This window comes from Monodelphis domestica, chromosome 1 (genome assembly GCF_027887165.1).
Source record: "Monodelphis domestica isolate mMonDom1 chromosome 1, mMonDom1.pri, whole genome shotgun sequence".
Classification (NCBI taxonomy): domain Eukaryota; kingdom Metazoa; phylum Chordata; class Mammalia; order Didelphimorphia; family Didelphidae; genus Monodelphis; species Monodelphis domestica.
In genome coordinates, this window is record NC_077227.1 from 52,490,658 (window position 1) to 52,513,710 (window position 23,053).

General features: G+C 43.0%; 1 protein-coding gene across 2 annotated transcripts in view; it reads left to right on the top strand.

Moving 5' to 3' along the window:
• CDH23 (cadherin related 23) overlaps positions 1-23,053 on the top strand; it is a 655,553-nt gene that overhangs the window by 266,637 nt on the left and 365,863 nt on the right. For both annotated transcript variants that reach the window (XM_056799300.1, XM_056799301.1), the window contains exons 7-8: positions 14,812-15,006; positions 19,965-20,093. In XM_056799300.1, coding sequence (XP_056655278.1) covers positions 14,812-15,006; positions 19,965-20,093 — 324 coding nt within the window. The remainder of the gene's footprint in view (positions 1-14,811; positions 15,007-19,964; positions 20,094-23,053) is intronic.

Genomic DNA, 23,053 nt, shown 5'->3' on the forward strand with positions numbered 1-23,053 from the left:
GGAAGGCCGTTTCCTTATCCTCAGTAGGAATGGCAACATTTTCCCACCTAGGAAACTCTCTGGTCCATTTAATGGCCATTGTTAATTCTCGCTTCTGTGGGTTCATGAAATCCTCTCTTTTTGGGTCCCTGGACCTTCTTTTTGGTTTTCCTGTCCAATATCTGTGACATTTTCAGGATGATTCCTTGACCTTTCTCCAGAGATTTGTAGGATTATAGACTTAGAGTTAGACTTATAGGTTCTCCATCCAGACCTCTCAACTGGCAAAGTTTAGAGAGATCTGTGACTTGCCCAAGGTCACATAGCTCATGAGTTAGAGAACCAGATTTCAAATCCTGAGCTTCTGCCTCTAAATCCAGTGGTTATTTGACTGTCTCTAATAAGTCAGTCTAGATGTTCCTACCCCTGGCTGGAATTGCCAGCATCCCCCCTGTTCCCTAGGACTGCCCTGAAGTCTTCTCTGCACCTCCATGGAAGAGAGGAGGGAGGATTAAAATGTCCCCGTCTGCCTCAAGAAGAGGAGCTGTTCCCCCTTGTGCTCCTTCACCTCATCAGAACACTATTTGTCAGAAATGTATGACTAATGGGGGAAGCTAGATGGCTCAGTAAATAGAGAGTCAGGCATAGAGAGGTGAGGTCCTGGGTCCAAATCTGGCCTCAGACACTTCTTAGCTGTATGACCCTGGGCAAGTCACTTGACCCCCATTGCCTAGCCCTTACTACTCTTCTGCCTTGGAACCAATACACAGTATTGAGTCTGAGATAGAAGGTAAGGACTTAAAAAAAGAAATTTATGACTAATGCATTTTAGAACAGGCTTTATCATAAGATATTAAAGACTGTAGCTGCATCTCGTATGTATTTCATAAATATTAATCATGCCTTTAGAGATGGTACCTCCAATGAGCACAACTCAGCTGGAGAGCTGCATTTGGTCAGGATATATTTTATATAGACACATAGACAGAGACATCTCCATAAGGATGAGGGAAGCAGATTGAACCCTCAAAATTAAAGAATGAACATGGCAGCCTTCCTTCGGGTTCTCTTTCTCTCCTGTCTTTAGCTCGTCATTCTTTTTCCTGTTTCACTATTCCTTGTTTTGACCTCTTTCCTTCTGAGCCTTTCTTTAAATCCTTATCTTCTGTCTTAGAATCAATACTAAATATCGATTCCAAGACAGGAGAGCAGTAAGGGCTAGGCAACTGGAGGCAAATGACTTGCCCAAAGTTACTAGGAAGTGTCTGAAGCTGGATTTGAACCTCAGACTTCCTGTCTTCATGTCTGACTCTCCATCTACTGAGCCACCTAGCTGCCCCTCTCACAGCCTTTCTTAGACTCCTCTTTCTTTGTGGAATTTTCCCTTTCTTGCTCTATTTTCTCATTTTGTTTCTTCCTTTCCTTTGGACAAGTCACAAAACCCAAAAGAAGCACTGGAAAGAGCACTGGCTCCCATCAGGAGCTGCATAGGATTCCTGGTTCTGCTCTGTGACTTTGAGTAAGTCGCTTCTGTTCAATGAGTCAGTTTTCTCAGCTTTAAAATGGGGATGATACCTCTCACTGCTCTATAAGATCAGAACGACCAGATGAGATAATCTTGGGGAGAGCAATGTATCAATGTAAGTAATAAGGACTAAATGAGATAATGTAATTAATTTGGATTATTTAGTAAGTACCAATTTTTATTAATAATTATAACATTACTATAATGATAATGATAATAAACTGTACCTTTTTAGCTTCAATATCCTTGCCAATAAAATGGAATATAAGACATCCACCTACTTCACAGGGTTATATAATAATAATAATAACAATACGATAGCTCATATTCACACAAAACTTTAAGGTTTGCAAAGCACTTTACATTTCTTGTCTCATTTAAGCCTCTCAGTAATCCAGCCAAGGAGGTACTCGAATTGTCCTAGTTTTACAGATGAGGAAAACTGAGTCTCGATAGAGGTTAAGTGATTTGCCCAGGATCACACAAGTAATAAACAAATCAGATGGGATCTCGAGTCTCCTGGCCTCCCAGTCTGGTTCTCTCTTCTTTATGCTGGGCTGCCTTTTTGTCCAAAGAGTGAAGGACATGAATGGCTCTGTAAGCTGTAATGAATTACATATAATGTGAGCCATTCCCGTTTCCCCCATTTAGTCTTTTCTCCATCATTTCTCCTTCTCTCCTCTTCTCTCTTTCTCCTCTCTTCTATATCCCACTGTCTCTCCCACTGCCTGCTATTTCTCCTGCTTTCCACTAGTCTCTCCCACTCCTCACTGCCATCTCTTCTCCTCTGCCAATTACCTGTCTCCTTCCTCTCATCTTCATCTCTCTCTCTCTGTCTCTCTCCCTCTCCCTCTCTGTCTCTGTATCTCTGTGTGTCTCTCTGTCTATCTCTCTCTCTATCCATCTCTCAGTGTGTCTCTCTCTCCCCTCTCCCTTTCTTACTCTGTCTCTATATCTCTGTGTGTCTCTTTCTGTCTCTTTGTGTCTGTCTATCTCTCTATATCCATCTCTCTCTGTGTCTCTCTCTCCCCTCTCCCTCTCTGTCTCTGTATCTCTGTGTGTCTCTCTCTGTCTCTCTGTGTCTGTCTATCGCTCTCTTTCTGTCTCTGGGTGTCTCTCCCCTCTCCCTCTCTCTCCCTCCCCTTCCTTCCTTCCCTCCAATTCATCCCCACTTCTGCTCCATTGAACACACCAAGTCCCCCTCCTCTGAAACCCAGAGTATAATGCAGTTCACACTGCATGTGAGAAGTATGGTTATTTATCATTATTATTAACGAACAAGATCCCTTGCACAGCAGAACTTTCCAGTAGTCTATTCCCTTGTCACCCCGGGAACAAAACAAAACCAAAAAAAGAGATTTATTTTCTCTCCAGTGCATGGGGTGGCCCACTTTAAAGCAGGAGATCAGTAGCATTTTTTAAGATCGCAGACTTTCCGAGTTGGACCAAATCCCTGCCTTCAACGGGAACCTCTTTGACAACATTTCCAATAATTGGTCCATCTAGCCTTTGCTTAAATACCTCCAGTGGTAGGGAACTCACTACCCCTTGAGACATTTTATTCCATTTTTGAGTAGTTGTCTATTAATTGTTAGGAGATGTTTTCGTAGATTAAACAGATCCCACTCCCTCTAATTTACAACGAACAGTCCTCGTTGACAAGCCTGGAAACACACAAAGACAGTTATCATGCCTCTCACTTTTTGCCAGACTAAAAAAAAGCTCATTTTTCTCTATCCAGTGCTGAAGTGTGGCATAGTTTCAAGTGCTCTTAGCATCTCAGTCTCCTGAGGAGGCTGCTAGTTGGTGCAGTGGTTAGAGCGATGGACTTGGGGTCAGGAAGAACTGAGCTGGAATCTCGGTATCTACACTTAACAGTTTTGTGACCCTGGACAACTCAGAGAAGCTCTCAATCTCAATGTAAGCCTTCAGTGTTTCCTCAGCTGTAAAATAGATCTAATAAAAGTACCTGCGTCACACAGTTGTTGTGAAGATCAAATGAGACAGTATATGTAGAGAGCTCTATGAATCCCCAAGAGCTATATAAATGTTATTATTATTATTATTATTACCTTTCCATAGATATTGTTGTTGTTCAATCATTTCAATCCAGTCCAATCCTCCATGACTCCATTTGGGGGTTCCTTGGCAAAGACACTTGAAGTAGTTTGCCATTTTCTTCTCCATCTCATTTTATAGGTGAGGAATCTGAGGCCAGCAGGGTTAAGTGACTTACCTAGGATCACACAGCTAGGAAGTGTCTGAGGTCAAATTTGAACTCGGATCTTCCTGATTCCAGATCCAGCTCTTCTATCCATTGCACCACCCAGCTGCCCCCTGCCCTTTCCATGAAGGCCCTTTACCTTATCTGTGTCCCTTCTGGCTTTCTCAGTGGCCCTTCGGACTAGGAGCTCTTAAAAATCAGGTACCTCGCTGCATGGCTGCAATGACTTTGGTGCACAACATTCCATCGTCTCCCTCCATGCCTTTGCTGAGGCATCTATTTAGGCCTGAAATGCCATCTCTGCTCACCTCTACATCACAGAATCCCCTAGCTCCATCAAGGCTCAGCTCGAGTGCCACTTCTTACAAAAGACCTATTCTGATCCCCCTCAGTTTCTCCCCGTCCCAAGTTGTTGTATTAACTTTGCATATCTCTTGTATGCTCTTGTCTATTGGGATATAAGCTCCTTGGAAATAGAGATCATTTTATTTTTTTCTCTTTGTATCCCCTTGTGCCTAGCACAGTGTCTAGATCATGGTAAGTGCTTAAGGAGATGATTATTGAATGAATGAATGAACTAAATGAGTAGCTCAGGAAAGCAGAATTTGCCAAGCCTGTCTTTTCTGGGCTGAGGCAGATTTTGACTTCAGAACCCTCAATTGTAGCCAAGAGGGTGGGGCTAGGGTGGCTGTCAGTGCTCTGTGGATAAAGGATGCTAGATTGGGTGGGAAGAGGGGGTTGACAGAAGAAGAGAGGAGAACAGTTTTTCTGGGTCTGATGGGACATCTTGTCCTCTTCGTGGCAGTGATCTGCCCTGGCTAGTCTCACTGACCCTAGGTCTAAGGCCAGAAAATACAGCGTAGCCCCCAGCCTTCATGGGGTGAGCTCCCAGGGGTCAGTCTAGGCCAGGCATCTCTCTTCTGAATTCATGTGGTTGACTGGAGGAAGTCCAACAATCAAAGGGCCCAATTCATCGCCCTCGCCCACCATCACCACCATGCACACTGATAATTGTCGGTGACCTGAGAGGATTTGCATATTAAAAGGGGTGTCTGGGGACACTTACAAAGGAGCCAGCACAGATGTCCTTCTGGGTTGATTTTATTCTTCTCCCTATTATAATATACGGGTTTTGTGTCTGCCTGGCCACCAGCACTACTTCATTAGCACTCAGGCTGACTTGAAGTTAAGCTCTCTGCCAAGGCAGGGCATCTCTGTTCGTAGAGGGAAAGATAGGGGTGGACATCAGAGCTCAAAGATGCTAAGTCATTCACTCATTCAATACTCCTTTGCAGATTCAACCAAGCACTGGCGGAGATAAAAGTGACCAATGCCACAACTCCTAGCCTCATGGAGCTTACTGTCTAGTAAGGGAAGATCCAGTGTATACACAGATGTAGACAGAGAACTACACAATAGCTGTCCTGTGGGAGAGAGTGAGAGGGGTACAATTATGATGCCAAATCCAAACTAGAACAAGTATCTTCCAGGCAGGTTGTGCTGCAGCTCAGCCCGGTGGGAGACCTTGTAAAGGCTGTGAGCCTTTACTTCCCTAGGAAATTGGAAAGTGCTACTTCCCAGGACCTGATGTTTTATTGAATGTCTATACTTAAGAAAGTGCTAACAGAATGCAAATGATAGGAGTTGGTGAAGGGAGTCGCCATATAGAGCATTTGGCAAAATCACAGGTCCTTCACGTGTATGAGTGTCAGTGGCCATGGGCTGAGCTTTTCTAGCTGTATGGAAGGTGATTAATCATTGATGTCTACCTCTTCATGACCCCATGTGGGATTTTCTTGGCAAAGATACTGGAGTGGTTTGCCATTTCCTTATCCAGCTCATTTTACAGTTGAGGAAAATGAGGGTAACTTGATTAAGTGACTTGCCTGGCTAGTAAATGTCTGAGGCTGGATTAGAACTCAGATTTCCTGACTCTAGGCCTGGTACTCCATCCATTGTGGCACCTAGATGTCCAAGAGGATTCCATAGACCTCCTACCAAATCCAATGGTCTTTTTTCAGTCCAAAGCTTCCTCAAGCTCTCTGTAGTAGTCAGCACTGTTGACCACCCTCTCCAAATGAATGCTCTGTTCTCCATTTTTTTGGAAATCCTATTCTCTCTTGTTTTCCTGCTCTCTCTTTTCTTGGCTCTTCTCTGTCTCCTTCCCAGGATCCTCATCCTCTTCCATATTCCTTAATGTGACTGCTCTCCAAAGTCCTATCCTTAGCTCCATCTTCTCTCTACACTTGGAAATCTCATTCACTCCCATACTACCTCCACAATGAAGCCACCTGTAGGCTTCTGCCCCTCAGACTCTCATCTTCAACTTATTAACATTATTTCTCCACTTAGATTTCCCACCAACACATCTATTTTAATGGTTTCCCCAAATTAATCTTATCTCAATTATAGAATCATAGTTTTAGAACTGGAAGGAACTTTAGAGATCATGGTACAATAGAGAGGTCACTGGCTCTGTGGTCAGAGGACTGGGGTCCAAATCTGGTCTTTGTTGCCTACTATATTCATGATTGTGGCAACTTAGTTTACCTCTCTGGGTCTGTTTCCTCATTTGTAAATTGAGGGAGGTTGGACGAGATCCCCTCTGAAGAAATTTCCATCTCTAAATCCATGACCATCTAATTGCATCATGAAATGGCCCATGAGGCCCCTTTGAACTCATTGGCTACAAGTCATCCATTCAAGCCCCTTCATCTCCCTAGAAGTTTCTTCATCGAAAGTGAGGTTTGAATTTGATGGCCACTAAGCTGTGTAAAAATGGAGATCATAGGGAATTCTGGGAAATACCAAGTACTTCTGGGGATTGAAGTCTAGGGTTCAAAATCTCCATTTTTACAGCTGTCTTCCATCTCTAGATTAATGATCTTATCACATTATTTTAATAAAAACAATACTAGTCATAATGGCACTTTACAATGTTGCTTTAAAATTTCCAAAGCACTTCACATATACAAGCTAGGCAATATTACCATCACTGTTTTGTAGTCTGAGGGTAGCGAGATGGTACAATAATAAAACACTGGGACTAGAGTCAGGAAGAGTTGAATTCAAATCTGGCCTCAGACACTTCCTAGCTATGTGACTCTGGGCAAGTCATTTAACTCTATTTGCCTTGGTTTCCTTATCTGGAAAATGAGCTGGAGAATGGAAAACTGTCCCAGTGTCTTTGCCAAGAAAACACCAAATGGAGTCACAGAGAGTTGGACATAACTGAAAAATGACTTCATGACAATTTTGTAGATTAAGAAATTGAGTCTCTCATAGAAGTGACTCATCCATGCTCACATAGCTTGTAAGTGTCTGAGGCAGGATTTGAACTCAGGTATTCCTGACCTTACATCCAACACTGCATTACCTAGCTATTATCTAGCCCAAATCCCACCCACTTTTAACATATGAGACATCTGGGAACCAGAGAACCCGAGTGACTCATCTATTGCCATCTAGTTAATAATCCTCAGAAAGGATGATCAAACTGAGGTCATCTCACTCCACATCTAATTATCTTTCTTCTCCTTCTGACTATTCTTTCTGTCAGCGACACCCTTATTATCTCATGTTTGAGACCCCAGTGCTGTCATTTTTTAAGCCCTCTCCATTATCTCTTACATCCAATCAAATATCAAAGAACTCTAAACTCTGCCTCAGTGACATCTTTGCACATGTCTCCTCTTCTTTATTCTCAGTGCCATGACCCTCATTACCTCTTACTAGGACTATTGCAAGAGTTTCCTAACAAGGTGCTTCCCTGGAGGATTAGTGTGTCTACAATGGCCTTTCAAATGGAGAGGCCCTTCTCCATAGTAGGTACCCAGAAAGTAAAATGATAAGTCAGATTATTTTTTCCCTCCTCATCCCACACTAATCCTGGTTCCTTTGTAAACACATGAGTAAGTCTTTGCCAGGCTTGTTTAAAAACCTTTCCCAAATTATATAGGGAGAGATATTAAACATCAAATTTAAATCAGAGACCACCCAATCCAAGGATTCTTAACCTGGTGATCTGTTTAAAAATATTTTGATGACCACAATTTTTTGAAATCCTATGTATTTTATTTTACACATTTCAAAATGCAAGAAATTCTGAGAAGGGGTCCACAGGCTTTACCAGACTGCCAAAGTGTTAACCCAAAAGGGTTAAGAACCCTTGATCTAATCCAGCCTCTCATTTTGCACATGAAACTATGAGCCAGAGAAGAAAAGTTGTTTGCTCAGAATCAGACAAGTAAGATTCTAAGTCTAACAAGTAGGGTTCTTGATCTACAGCTAAGAATGACCTCAGAAGGGGGCAGCTGGGTGGCTCAGTGGATTGAGAGCCAGGCCTAGAGACGGGAGGTCCTAGGTTCAAATCTGGCCTCAGACACTTCCCAGCTGTGTGACCCTGGGCAAGTCACTTAACCCCCATTGCCTAGCCCTTACCACTCTTCTGCCTTGGAGCCAATACACAGTATTGACTCCAAGACGGAAGGTAAGGCTTTTAAAAAAAAAAAAAGAATGACCTCAGAAACTGCCTAAACCAACCCTCTAATTTCACAGATAAGGAAAATGAGATCAAAGGGAAACTAAGTCACAAAAGTAGCCATTGGCAGGGGCAGGATTTGAACTCAGGTTCTCTGACTGTAGCCATTACTATTTCCATTGTACCATGATAGTTTTTCTATAATCCAGAAAGATCAGTAACAGTCCTTCAGCTGGATTATTTTTCCCTTTCTTCTTTATTCCCATTTTTCTGGAGTTTGGACTTAAGTCCCTTGATAACCCAAAGGCCAACATGGCATCAAGGATGGTAGGTTAAATGTCCTCTCATGCTCAAGGCAAGACACTGAAAATCTGATGTTCTCACAGCCATATCCAGTCTCCCACATAATATGAATTCTAGACAGATTCTATGTTTAGCTGGATGCTGAGTGATCAGGAGTGCTATTTATCAGCAACGTAGGGGGTTGACACTGCTCTGAAATCTAAACATGTCCGTCTTGACTTACGGGGCTATGCTCATATGGCATGAACTGTGTGTTGCTGATGGAGTGCTTTGCATTGAATTCTGGGGGGCTATTTCCTAGCACTGGACAGAGACCAAGTGGTTCAGCTTGCTTAGGGGAAGGATGGTGGTCAGAGAAAATGGTGGTATTTATAGGCTCACTGTTTTCATTATATTCATCAATGCCAGACCCAGGGAGGTGCCCATGACACACAACAGGGGCACAACAAAGGAGATTTGGAAATTTTACTTTTTTAGTACATTTCCCTATTTTAAATGCCAGGACATTCTGCTCCCTGTGCCATAGAGGTTGTTTGTTCTTGGGATTGTCAGGTCCCATGTGTTACCGTGAAGCCTCAGGTGGATAATAATACATAAAACCCATTTTCAACCCTTTCTTCAGAGGTATAAATGCCTTGTAGGGCATCTGGGTGGGAGAATAGCTAAAGTTTGAGATGTGGAATCAGAAAGATCTTGGGAACTGTGTGAGTCTGAACCTGTTCAACTTGGCCTCAGTTTCCTTATTTGTAAAATGATAATGATAATAATAACAACAGTACCTACCTCCCAGGATAGAATCAATTAATAGGCATGAAGTGCTTTGCAAACATTAAAGCGCCATATAAATGTGCCATTTTATGATTATACTACCAACTCCATCTTCAGTGCACCCTTTTAGACTATTACTACCAACACCAACAGCTACCTTCATCTCTGTGTGTGTACATATGGAAAGGAGAGAAGGGAATGAGCATTGATTAAGCACCAGATGCTGTACTAAGCACTTTGCAAATATGATCTCATTTTATTCTCACAGCACCTCTAAGAGGTAGGTGCTATTATTATCCCCATTTTACAGTTGAGTAATCTGAGGCAGACAGAGGCTAAGCAACTTGCCCAGGGTCACACAGCTGGTAAGTGTCTGAGGCCAGATTTGAATCCAGGTCCTACCAACTCCAGGCTCAATTTTTTTTTCTGAACCACCTAGCTAAATGTGTACATGTCTATATACATATATATGTGTATATACGCACCATGTGGGTAGTTAGGTGACACAGTAGATAGAGCACCAAGCCTGGAATCAGGAAGACTCATCTTTCTGAGTTCAAATCCAAACTCAAACACCTGCTATGTGATCCTAGGCAAGTCACTTAACCCCATTTGCCTCAGTTTCCTCATCTGTAAAATGAGCTGGAGAGGGAAATGGAAAACCACTCTAGGATCTTTGCCAAGAAAATCTCAAATGGGGTCATCAAGAGTTGGGCACGACTGAAACAACTCAACAACAACAACAACACACGCATACATATATAGGAGCAGAATGTCCTAGCATTTTAAATATGTGCATTTATTAAAAAGCAATTTTAAAAATTCTCCCTTGTTTACTTCCACTGTGTGTCATGGACAGTTTGCTAATTCTGGTGTTGATTAATGTTACCTTATAGATACTGACACCAGAACCCTTCTCTTACCTATGCTGAGCTATTTTCTTCTCCAGCCAGTGCTTCCCATCAGCCCCCAAGAAATTAGCCCCAAACACTCTGTCCTCTGTGCGTGCGTATGTGTGTACATGCACCATATATGTATGTAGAGATGGGCAGTATAAAGAGAGAAACAATTTGTATTTATTCACCTTGTATCTCTGCTAAATGTATACATGTTGCACTTACTCATATTGTTTCATTCATGAGAATGTAAGTGCCTTGTGGGGAGTCATTGTTTCATTATTTGTGCTTCTGTCCTCACTGCCTGGCCCATAGAAGGCTTTTCATAAATGCTGGTTGCTTGGTTTACTGATCTCTCCTATTTTAGAGCATCTATAATTCTCTTCGACTTTTAGTTTGCAGCCTTTATTCAAGTTGTGCCTGTCCTAGACCCATCCTACTTCTCCTACCTTCTCCCATATTACCCCCAAGGGGCCAGTCCGATCAGGAATGGTAGATGGCTGCCGGAGACGTCTCCTCCCAGAGGGTCTTCCATTTGCCCTGCAACAGAACCTTTCTGCATGTGTCGTCTCCTTCCGGAAGACTATTGCTCTTGAGAGCATGAACTGCCCTACTTCTCGGTCTTTATCCCCGGAGCTTTGCATAGTGCTTTATCCACTGTAAATGCCTGATTCATGCTTTCTGCTTCTCTTGCATTCCAGTCCATTTCCCACCACACACTGAATGGTGCTGCCCAACTGGACTTCTCCCTCTTCCTCAAATTGTCCATCTTCAGCTTTTGTGCGGGATGCAGCTCCTGCCTGGAATGCACTCGCTCCTCATCTCCATCTCCCTGCGTCTTGGTTTCCCTCATTCCTCAGCTCGAGGGCCAGCTTCTGGCGGCTGCTCCTTCTTCTCCAACACTCCTCACCCCAAGGTTACACTCTGTTTGCTGTGTTTCTTTTTTCATATATGTGTGTGTATATAGACCTATTCACACATGTATGAAATACACATTATTCTGCTTCTAAACCTTGTGTACACATATGTATTTGTGTGTACACACACAGAATATATACACGCATGCATAGAATATAAAGATATATACACAGCACATACATGTAAGCATATACACAGTATACATAGATATATAAACATCTATACACGGTAATATACATACACATGTATATATGTATATAAATCCATCTACACAGAGAATATATAGATGCGTCTATACACACAGTATATAGAGCTACATAAACATCTGTACACACAACATATATAGATGCACAGGCACATATATGTACATACATATAGGTTTATATACATACACGTGTGTGTAGACTGTCACCTTCCCTCAAGTGTAAGCCCCTTGAAGGCAGTAACCATTCAGTGTTTGTCATTGTTTTGCCTGTGGCCAAGCACAGTTTTTAACACTCAGTGGGCTCTTAATAAACATTTTCCCCAACAATCCTATGAGGCAAGTAGTACAACTAGGATTTTCCCCATTTTATAGATAAGTAAACTGAGGCAGGAAAGGCTCAATTCAAAGCTAACCTCAGACACTTACTAGCTGTGTGTCCCCAGACAAGTCACTTAACCCTCTTGGCCTCAGTCTGCTCATCTAGAAAATGAGCTGGAGGAAGAAATGGAAAGCCACTCCAGTATCTTTTCCAGGAAAACCCCAAATGGCATCCCAGAGATCAGACCCAATTGAAGTGATTCAACAATGACAGCATAGTCAAGCCCAAAGACATAACACCCTGCGTAGTAGCACACACTTGTCTGTTGGAGTAACTTTGGGCTCCCGTAGCCATGGTTCCTTCTGTATATCACACTGTTCCTCAAATCACTCAGCTCTGTTCTGGCTTCATTGGTCTTGCTGCTAGGGTTGGGTCAGTTAGTAAGCCTCGTTTTGGGGTGTGTAAATGTGAGATGTGTGTGTTCACAAGGTTGTCCTAGCTAGCTATGGCAAAAGAGAAAAGGCATTGAATTTGGAGTCAGAAGCTCTGGGTTCAAATGTAGTCTATGCTACTTGCTAGCTGTGAAACTGTAGACAAATTACTGATCCTCTCTGGGACTTATCTTCCTGAGTTTTAATCCATCTTTAGACATTTCCTAGCTGTGTAACCCTGGACGTCACCTAACTTTGTTTGCCTCAGTTTCCTCATCTGTAAAATGAGCTGGAGAAGAAATGGCAAATCACAGCAATATCTTTGTCAAGAAAGCCCTGAATGGAATCACAAAGAGTTGGATAAGACTATAAAACACCTGAATAAAACGGGCATGATAAATAAGCACCTTGGTACCCAAAGGGCAGGACCAAATGAATAATTCATGTAAAATAATTTGTGGATCAAAGAGAAGTATAGAAATAACCCCAGTCACTAATACTCCATTAGGCAGTTCTTCTAGAAAGGTACAGCGGATGGTCAGATGTCCAGACTCAAGGCCAGGAAAACCTAGATTCAGGTCCTCCCTCTGGCCAATACTGACCTGCAGCAAGTTGCTCCAGGCAACTAAGATTTGAAGATGAAGAGAAGATGGCTGTCTTCGCTAGTAGAGGAAGAGTTGCTTCATCTGGGAATTCCTCATGCCCATACAATCTCACAGGTTCCATCCTTATCTTTACTTCTATAGGATACTCAATAGACCCAAAGGCTTGGCATGAAGGATCTGGGTCCAGGCTACATATAGTGAATGTTAACCAGCCAGAAACCCAGAGTTCCAAGGGGGGGGGGGGTAAATTGCTCAGTGAGAAACAGAGGCTGGACTCCAGAGCAGTGCAGATTGAAGATGGCTGGGGCAGATTGTGGGGGTCTGGGCCAGATTATAACATGGATGGATTCTTGGGGGGAATGGGCTCATCCTACTTTGGGTACACGATCCGCCCATCCCCGTGGCTTGCATCCATCAAAAGAGTTTTGGGGACACTGGAAGGCATTTTCCAAATGGTCTCAAATCCTGACTACATCATTTTCTAATGACTGTGGTCAAGACACCCAAGCCCGGGGTGAATTTTAAATACATAATCACTTTTCACTCTCTAGCTTGCTTCTGAACTGCCAAAGCCATGGTTTGCCAAGAGCCGCTTCTTGTGTTTAATCTCCCCACCTTGCTCTTGCCAATTGGACTTTTTATCCTTTATGGGCAAAAAGGATGGAAATGAAAACCCTTATTGTAAACTCTCCTATTGGCACATTTCTCCTCTTTGCCCAAGGTCCTTCCGCCTCGGTTTAACCTGGAGGCCCAGGTCCTGAGAACAATGCCTTGAAATAATTATTGGTTCCTAATGAAATTACACCATCAGGCCTGCCTAAACAGGCATGTCTTTAGAATTTTTCTGGCTCCTGTTATCTCTGAAGGGAGAATCCAAATACAAAAATTGCCCCCTAATACCTGTTCTTGCTTCCAGAAATTGCCCAGCCTTGAGGATCTTGGCCAGGGTGCCTGAGTGGGCTGGGTGCTCAAGTAGAAAGAGGTAACATATACCAGTGGCACCGGGCCACGTCTGTGCCCCAGCACTGAAGAGGGCAACAAGCAGAGCTTCTGTGCCTTTTTTCTGACCCTGACCCCAGTGGAGATCTGCTAAAGCCTCTGGGCCCCTTTTTAGAATCATGTATTTTTGCCTACATTCATAATTGAAGGAAATGCTGAAGTTCACTTGGTTAATGAACATATGGATACTTTTTTCTTTCTCCATCCACCATCATGGATTCCCTGAAGTCTATTTATTGACCACTTGTGAGTCCATAGATGTCAGGTTAATGGTTAACAGAGTTCATTGTGTGAATATCTCTGTCCTGATCCTCATTCCTGGCTGGAAGAGGAGGATATAGAGATTATATGAGGCCTTGATTTTGTAATCAGTGGACCTGGGTTCGAATCCTGACTCATATGCCTACATTATCTGTGTGATCTTGGGCAAAACCCTTCCTAGGCCTTTTGACTAGATATTCTCTGTGGTTCCATCCAGCTCAAGGTATATGATCCTATAATTCTATCACCCAAAACTCTTCCCAGGGCCACAAGGACCATTTACACCAGCATCATTTGGGTAGGGGAAGTTATTGTATATACCTTTTTTTCTCATAAAGAGAGACTAAATTCCTGCTGTAGCTAAAGGAACAAATGTGGCAAGTTCAAGGATCATTATAATGGCAGGGACCCCCAAACTAGCCAAGAATCCATCCCTAATGCTGGACCATCAGACAGAGTCTCCCAGAGAGATGGGCAAAGTGGAAAAGGGGATAATGACTGGAGAGGACACTGTTGCCTCTGCCTTCTTGCCTCCTAGAGAATTCCAGGGACTCAATTCCCCTATTCCATTTCCAGAAGAGGTCCAGCCATGAGTGATGAGGAAGAAACAAGGAGTGCTGAGAAATAGGGGCTTGAGAATGAATCAGTAAGTCCAGGACAAGCATGACGATCATCATATCGGATACTGTAACAGCTATCAAGAGGCCATCATAAAAAAAAAAAAAACAGATATGGCATTTTAAAGTCCTTTGAACCCGCTCAGAATAAAAATGACAAAGCCTTTGGTTTGGTTGGTTGAAGGGATGAAGCTAATGGGCTTTGGGGGAATAGTCATTGACAGATGCAGCTGTTCTGTTCACTCCATCTCTCCCTTTATTTGTTCTACTCTTTTCCCCAGAACACACCAGTGGGAACGCCCATCTTCATTGTGAATGCCACCGACCCTGACCTGGGAGCAGGGGGCAGCGTCCTCTATTCTTTCCAGCCGCCCTCTGAATTTTTTGCCATCGACAGTGCCCGGGGCATCGTCACTGTGATTCGTGAACTGGATTATGAGGTTACTCAAGCCTACCAGCTCGTGGTCAATGCAACGGTGAGTTACAAAGGGACTTGTCTCCTGTCCTGGTGGTTTTCCTACCCGTCCCATCCCCACTGGCCCTCTCCAGAGTAGCATAACAGAACATGGCAACAAAAGGTTCTATTGTTGATGGACGCCTGGATCCAGTTCCATTTGAGTCTGGAAGTTTGTGTTCGCACAGCAGAACGACCACAGCATAAACTAGAGACATCAGGTGTAAGATGCTTCCTGAGCCCACTTAGAATACGTGTGAATTACATAAAATTGGGAAGAATAAAAAATTAATCCAATAGAAAAAATAAAATAAAATACCTGTACAAAACTGGCTCTGTAGGTGTGCTTTGGTGACAGAAAAGCTGTCTTGTCACCAGCTTTCCCAATAGAGAGACTTGAAGATCGGGGAGCCACTCCCTGAAGGACTGAGTTGTTCTTTGCTCACCTGCTTTCCTTTTCTCCCAGCTGATAGCATGGAGCAGTAATGGCTCTGGGATGCAGGAGTCAGTCTCTCTGTGCCCGAGAACTCATTTTTCAAAGGCTCTGGCCACAGCAGAATGAGCCAAGCGAGTCCCTATTAGCCCTTCAGGACCCATTTACTTGTCTCGCAAAAACTGCCACCTGGCGCACTCTCATTGGTAGCCTGGGCTGGAGAGAAGCTGTAGGGAGCCTCGAGCTGGAGGAGGGAGCTGCATATCCAACCCAAAGGGCTCAAGCCAAATTTGCTGGGGGCCAGGTGAAAAGAGAGGAGAAGAAAATGGGGGGACCTGACATGGGATCAAAGTCTGGAAAAATGGGACCAAGAAACCCCAAAATCATATGACCTGCACTAGTTTTAATCAGATTGGAGAATGGAATAACACAAGGCTAGGGGACAAAACAGTGTGGTTCAGTAGAAAGGGCCCCTGTTGTGGAGTAAGAAGACCATTGTTCAAATCCTGTCTCTGATATCCATATGACCTTGGGCAAGTCACTTACCTCCCTGAGCCTCAGTGTTTTCATCTATAAAATCATGGGATTAGCCTGGATAGCCAGCAAAGTCCCTTCCATTTTGAGGTCTAAGATTCTCTAAGCCCACAAACATTTTTTAAAAATGAACTTAGGAGAGGGGGCAGCTGGGTAGCTCAGTGGATTGAGAGCTAGCCCTAGAGACGGGAGGTCCTAGGTTCAAATCTGGCCTCAGACACTTCCCAGCTGTGTGACCCTGGGCAAGTCACTTGACCCCCATTGCCTAGCCCTTACCACTCTTCTGCCTTGGAGCCAATACACAGTATTGACTCCAAGACGGAAGGTAAGGGTTTAAAAAAAAATGAACTTAGGAGAGCAATAGGAAAACAGATAAATTAATATATCCCCTCCATCCTATAAAGGGTTGAATGGGTAACTCATAAATCTGTTCTCTACCATCACTATAAATTCAGGAAGCACTGTAGAGTGTCTTGAAGACAGAAGGCTCTGGATTCAAATTTGATCTCAGACACTTCCTAGCTGTAGGACCCTGAGCAAGTCACTTAACCCCCATTGCCCAACCCTTACCACTCTTCTGTCTTAGAATAGATACAAAGACAGAAAGTAAGGGATTAAAGCTCAATCAATCAATGCTGACCATTTGCCAACTCTTAATCAGCTTTTTCTTGCCCATGCCTCCCCACGTACCTATAACCCAGCACCACATCCTCTCCTCCTCCCAGGGCACAGAAGCAGGCACGTAAATACACGGATATATGTGCACACACATAGTGTACTCCTCACTGGGTAATTTTCATCCAGTGGTAAGGTAATTTAGGGCAATAGCAGAGCATTGAGTGGGCGGGTGGGAGCCTGTGTGACCACAGGTTATCAAGAGGCTTGTGCCCAAGCTGTGATGGTGAATACATGGTGAATGCAGCTAAATTACCACTAATCTCCTGGCAATCAGGCATCGTGTCCTTGAAGCTGCAAGAGGAAAAGGGGGGCCCAGGAACTCCCACTGCTGGCTATTCTTTGCCCATAGTAATGTCTTTTTCTGCCCTCTCCCTGGGTAAGTGGCCTGTGTTATTGAGTCACTTTAGGGATGGCATTGTGCCCTTGATACCACTGGGCACCTCTCCATGGAAGCTCATTTTAATGCCTAGCATCTAGTACAGTGGCAAGGGGGCACCAGGCAGGCCCTAGAGTGGGACAGCCCAAGCATCCTTTTGGGAATGAGCTGCTGCCAGACTCATGCCTTAAGGGTCTCTACTGGCAGAAGTGCCTGCCGCACTCTTTGTCCTAGCTGGCACTCCAAGGGAACAACTCCCTTGGAGTTTCTCGTTCTTCATCGACCACCAGAGTCTTGGGTATGCTGGGAGGCATGGCATTCAAAAGAAGCAAAATAGCTGGATTCCTGGGTGGTAGTAGGAAGGTAGGATACCTGTCTAAATCAATCGTTCAATCAACAAGCATGTGTTCATGATGTGACATGTACCAGGCTATACCAGGCAGTGGATTATTACAAAAATAAAACTGCCTAGATCCTGAAAGCATTTGCATTTTATCTAAAGAAAAACAGATGCATATCAAAGTGGAAGCCTCACTAGCCACACTTTTTTTGCTTGAGAGAAATCAAAACAGATTAAACCTTTATTTCCAGGGGAGAGACAATGCTCATTTCCTAGTACCATGTTCCTTAAATCCCTGAAACCAAATCCCAATGGCCTAATGACCATTTGGGACCGTGGCTGTTACCACCGACCATGAGAAGTTATTAATCTAGTATTTTGGAGGAGAGGGGCTCTTCCTTGCCCTCGGGTAATAATCTCTCCCAAGCCTACCCTTTTATATTCTTCATCTAACTTCTGGGAGTTGGTCCCCACCCCTATCAGCATCCTTGCTCTTCTGGCGCCATCTTTGTTAGCCCCAGTTGCTCCTTGTTTTTTCATGGAGATGGCACCATAGGATATGGCATCCCACTTTGATCTCTAGCAAGCAGAGCTTTTTCCTCACCAGAGATCTATAGCGTAACCCCCAAAACAAAAAGGGACAGGCTTGAGAAATATATATGCACACATTTAAATATATATGTATATATACACACATACACATATTTATTTATAGAGATAGAAATATATACATGCATGAATATGCATAAATATGATATAGATATAGATATCTTTTGGTCTTAGACTGGCACAGGAGTCTATTTACTTTTCTTCATACATCTTATACCTCTGTACAAAGTATTAATGCCTTTTGTTCTAATATCTCACTCCCCCCCACTATATCTCTCCCCTCTCCTCCCCAACAGCCATCCCATACATCAAAGCATCTTTTGAAAAGAAAGAAAAAAATCAGCAAAACTGATCAAGACATTAAAAAATACCTGGCAATATATGTAATGTTCCACATCCATGGACAGCTCCCTTCTGCCTCCCTCCCCAGTCTAACTTTTGCAAGGGAGTGTAGGGGGGGTGTCTTTTGAGATATCTTTTTTGAAGGTGTCAATGAGTTGGTTTGTTATTAAAGCCATCCAAGAAAAGTCAAGTAAGATCTACCATAAGAGCATCATTTCCTGGAGTCAGGAGACCTGGGTTCAAATCCCATCTCTGACACATACTACCTGTGTAACTTTAGGCCAAGGGCCTTAACTGTCCTATATCCCACTTTCCTTCCCCGTAAAATAAGGGGGGTTTGATAGCTAGCTTCTATGGTCCTTTTCACCTCTAGGGCTATGATCGAGAATGGCCATCTCCCAGCAGGGATGGGGCATAGGTAACTCATCTATTTCTATATCCCCTCATTTTATAGATGAAGAATCTAAGACCAGAGAAGGAATGACCCAGAAGTAGTATATAACAGAGCCAAGACAGGAACCCAGATTCTCTGGCTTCAAAGCCAGCAGTTCTCCTTACATCATGCTACAAAGTCTTGGAAAAACCTGAGATGGGCTACCAGCATCCTTTCTTGGTGAACTTTAAAACCAGCTAGATTGGAGGCAAATAGGTTGCTCTGGATTTTGAGCCAGGCCTAGAGATGGAAGGTCTTGGTTCCAATTATGGCTTCAGACATTTCTTAGCTGTGTGACCTTGGGCAAGTCACTTAACCCCCATTGGTTAGCCCATACTGCTCTTCTGCCTTGGAACCAGTATATAGTATTCATTCTAAGATGAAAGGTGAGGGTTTAAAAAAATAGCTAGATTGCCATCTCCCAAGGAGGCTTTAGACATCACTGCCTGGAGGTAGGAGATTGGAACACGTGACCTGTCCTGATTTCTTCACAATGTCACAATCCTTGGGACTTCCACTGCTGACTCCACATGAGAAATTAACCAATAATGCTAGGACCTTCCAGCTGTTTGTTATTTCTGCAGGTTTCTAGAACTAGAGAACTGAGAGGAGACTTACTAATTCAGCCCCTTCATTTGCATCATGATAAAACTGATCCCCAAAGGAGAAATATGATGTATCCAAGGTCACCTAGCAAGACTTGTAGGGGCAGCATCCCTTGTTCCCTAACAGAGGAAGATTCAGGCTCAATTTAAGAGGAAACTCTCAAACAGAAATATCCCAGCTGTAGCAGGGGCAATCTCAGCAGTAGTGGAATTCTCTTCATGAGTCAGAATTCTTTCTCACAACTAGAAACATTAGACTGTGAGCTCCTTCCCTCCTTGAGGGCAAGAACTGGCTTTTGCCTCTTCTTGTATCCCAAATGTTTAGCATAGTGCCTGGCACATAGCAGGCACTTAATAAATCTTTATCGATCGATCGATCGAATGGTTGGATGGTTGAATCCTACCTCTCTTTCTAACGTCTAAGAGCTCCACCATTCTTCCACTTGTCGAGGTTTTCAATCCTGAAGTGTGTCTCAACTCTGAACTCTTCCTTACTCCCCATATGGAATCTGTTACCAAGTCTCCATGCCATCCCCTTCTCTCTTTTCTGTTCAATATGTGCACATGTATGTTACTCTGCATGTGTATGTGTACTCTCTGGATTCAAGAATGTTTTCTGATTTTTTAAAGGATCAAGACAAGACCAAACCTCTGTCCACTCTGGCCAACTTGGCCATCATCATCACGGATGTACAGGATATGGACCCCATTTTCATCAACCTGCCCTACAGCACGAATATATATGAACATTCTCCTCCGGTAAGTGCCTTAGCCAAACTCCCTTTATGCCTTGGAAATGACATAACTTCCGTTGACACCTCCAGTGATAATCTGGGAAAAACCCAAGGAAGTAGGGATTGCCAGCCTCGGCCACCAGTTCTACTTCTCTCCTCCAATTTGGAGTCTACCCATACCTAGTATGAGGATTGGGGAAGCAATGAGATATAGAGGAAAGAGCATTTGACTGGAAGTCAGCGGATCTTAGAATCAGCGATTTAGAATTGGAAAGGATCATAGAGGTCACATAGTTCAAGACCTTTATTCTTAAACTAAATTTTATTTTATTTTCAAATATCTACCTGTTCTTCCTTGCCCCCATTAAAGAAGTTAGGAGAAACAAAACTCCTTTTATTAAATGGGAAAAAAATTTAAATCCCCATGGATATTCAAGCTAAACAGTTTTGCATTGACCTTGTCCAAAGCAGGGGAAAAAAAGGAACAAACATCTAAGTCTACATCCTGTCCATTGCCTCTCTATCAGGAGATGGGTAGCTTATCTCATCCATCATGAACTCTCTGGAATTATGGTTGGACAGATTGTTGATCAAAATTTTTCCAAATCTTTCCAAGTTGTTTTGTCTTAACCATAGTGATGTGATTATAAAAATTTTTCTCCTGGTTCCATACACTTCACTGGGCATCAGTTCACACAAGTCTTCCCAGATTTGCCTGAAACCACACCTGTTATTGTTTCTTGCAGCACAAGAGTATTCTATCACATTCGTTTTCCATAAATTGTTCAGCCATACCCCAGTTAATGGCCATTCGATAAATTTCCAAGTCTTCATTCCTACAAAAAAGAGCTGCATAGATATTTTTGTACATATGCAACACATTCTTTTTTTTTTTACAAATGTGGAAACTAAGGCCCCAAGAAATTGCCCTTTGCTTTACTTCTTAGGAATATCCTGAATCTCTACGTTCTCCTTTGTAAAGTCAATTCTTGTGATACCTTTGAGATCAAAATCTTAGAGTCCTTTCAGAGGACTATATTCAGAGGAAGAACTGTGGAATAGAAACACTGAAGAAAAACAACTGCTTGATCACATGGGTCAATGGGGATATGATTGGGGATATAGACTTAATGATCACTCTAGTGCAAATATCAATAATATGGATAATAGGTCTTGATCGATGACACATGAAAAACCCAGAGGAATTATGCATCAGCTACTGGCGAGGGGGAGGGGGGGAGTTGGGGAAGGGCAGGGAAGATCTTGTAACCATGGAAAAATATTCTAAATTAATTAATTAATTAAAATTTTCCCCCCAAAGAAAAGAAAGGACTGGGTAGAGGCAGCTAGGTGACTTAGTGGTTAGAGAGGCAGGCCTAGAGACAGGAGGACCTGGGTTTCAATCTGCCCTCAAATACTTCCCAGCTGTGTGACCCTGGGCAAGTCACTTAACTCTAATTGCTTAGCCCTTACATTTATTTTGTCTTAGAACTGATACTTAGTATTGATTCTAAGATATATGGTAAGGATTTTTTTAAAGAAAGAAAAAAAGTACTGGGTAGTTTTCCATATGTGATCAAACCCAGTCTCCTCTTCTGAGAGGAATTCACTGAACAGCACCTGCTCAAGATCTGTCTAACACTTTGTAACCTTGAGAAAATCGATTAACCCTTCTGGACCTTAGGTACTTTCCAGTTCAATGCTACGATCCTAAATGACATTGTGCTAATCTATAGTTTTAAAATACTTTATATACTTCATCTCATTTCATCCTGTCAACAGCCTGAAGAATATAGTACAAATATCTATTGTCCCCATTTGTAAAATGGGGATATTGAGACTCAACCTAGTTAAGAGATATGGAAGTCACCCAGAGAGTAAGTAGCTTTGCTATCAGGGACTCAAATTTCTGGAATCTTTTAATTCCAAGTCCAATTCTTTTCCACTAGACACTATCTTCCAATCTTACCAAAAACTGGTCTATTATCCCTTCTGGCAATTGAAATGTTCCTGTGTGCTCACTTACCCTGAATGGTGCTTGGTTTAGGATGGAAAAATTAACCAAATCATTTGCTTCAAGATATATTTATTTGGGGGGCAGCTGGGTAGCTCAGTGGATTGAGAGCCAAGCCTAGGGACAGGAGGTCCTAGGTTCAAATCTGGCCTCAGACACTTCCCAGCTGTGTGACCCTGGGCCAGTCACTTGACCCCCATTGCCTAGCCCTTACCACTCTTCTGCCTTGGAGCCAATACACAGTATTGACTCCAAGATGGAAGGTAAGGGTTAAAAAAAAAGATATATTTATTTGAAGATGTTTTCGGCAGGGGTGGGAGGCAGGAGACAGGATAGAAAATATTTGTATATCATCAGGCTGGAGCTTTTAATGTCATTCTCATTCTGATGATCCCAGAAAGGTGAGCAATACCTTTAAAGACCTCTCTCTACTTCTTCAAATTTACTTTTCCACTGCTTTCCAAAACTCCACTTCATTTTCTAGTTATCATAAACTGCTCACTATCCTCCCATATTCTCCTCTACTTTTTCTCCCTCCTTTATGCCATTCCAAACCACTTGAAATGCCACCTTCTCCCCTGCCCACCTCCAGAACTCCCTCCCATTGAGATTCAGTGAGTCTTGAAAGCACAGCTTAAATATCTCTTTCTCCATGAAATCTCCTTGACCATTCAGTCCTCCTTCCTCTGACCCCCCACTCACCATTGCTTCCTCCACTGATTTCCTATAGCACCTATTAGCCTGTCCCACCCAATTGAACACTTAATTCCTGCTTTGGACTATTCATTATTCTTTCAGTAGGTTACTTTCACTTCCTACCTAGAATGGATGTTCTATAACGTTGCACTTCTTTTGTTATCTTCCTTAATCCATTTCAAGATGATGGGCATTTTGAGGAGTTCTATTCCATGATTTCATTGGCAGAGGAATTCCAAGAATGGAAACTCAATCCATTGATCCAGATGGGCACC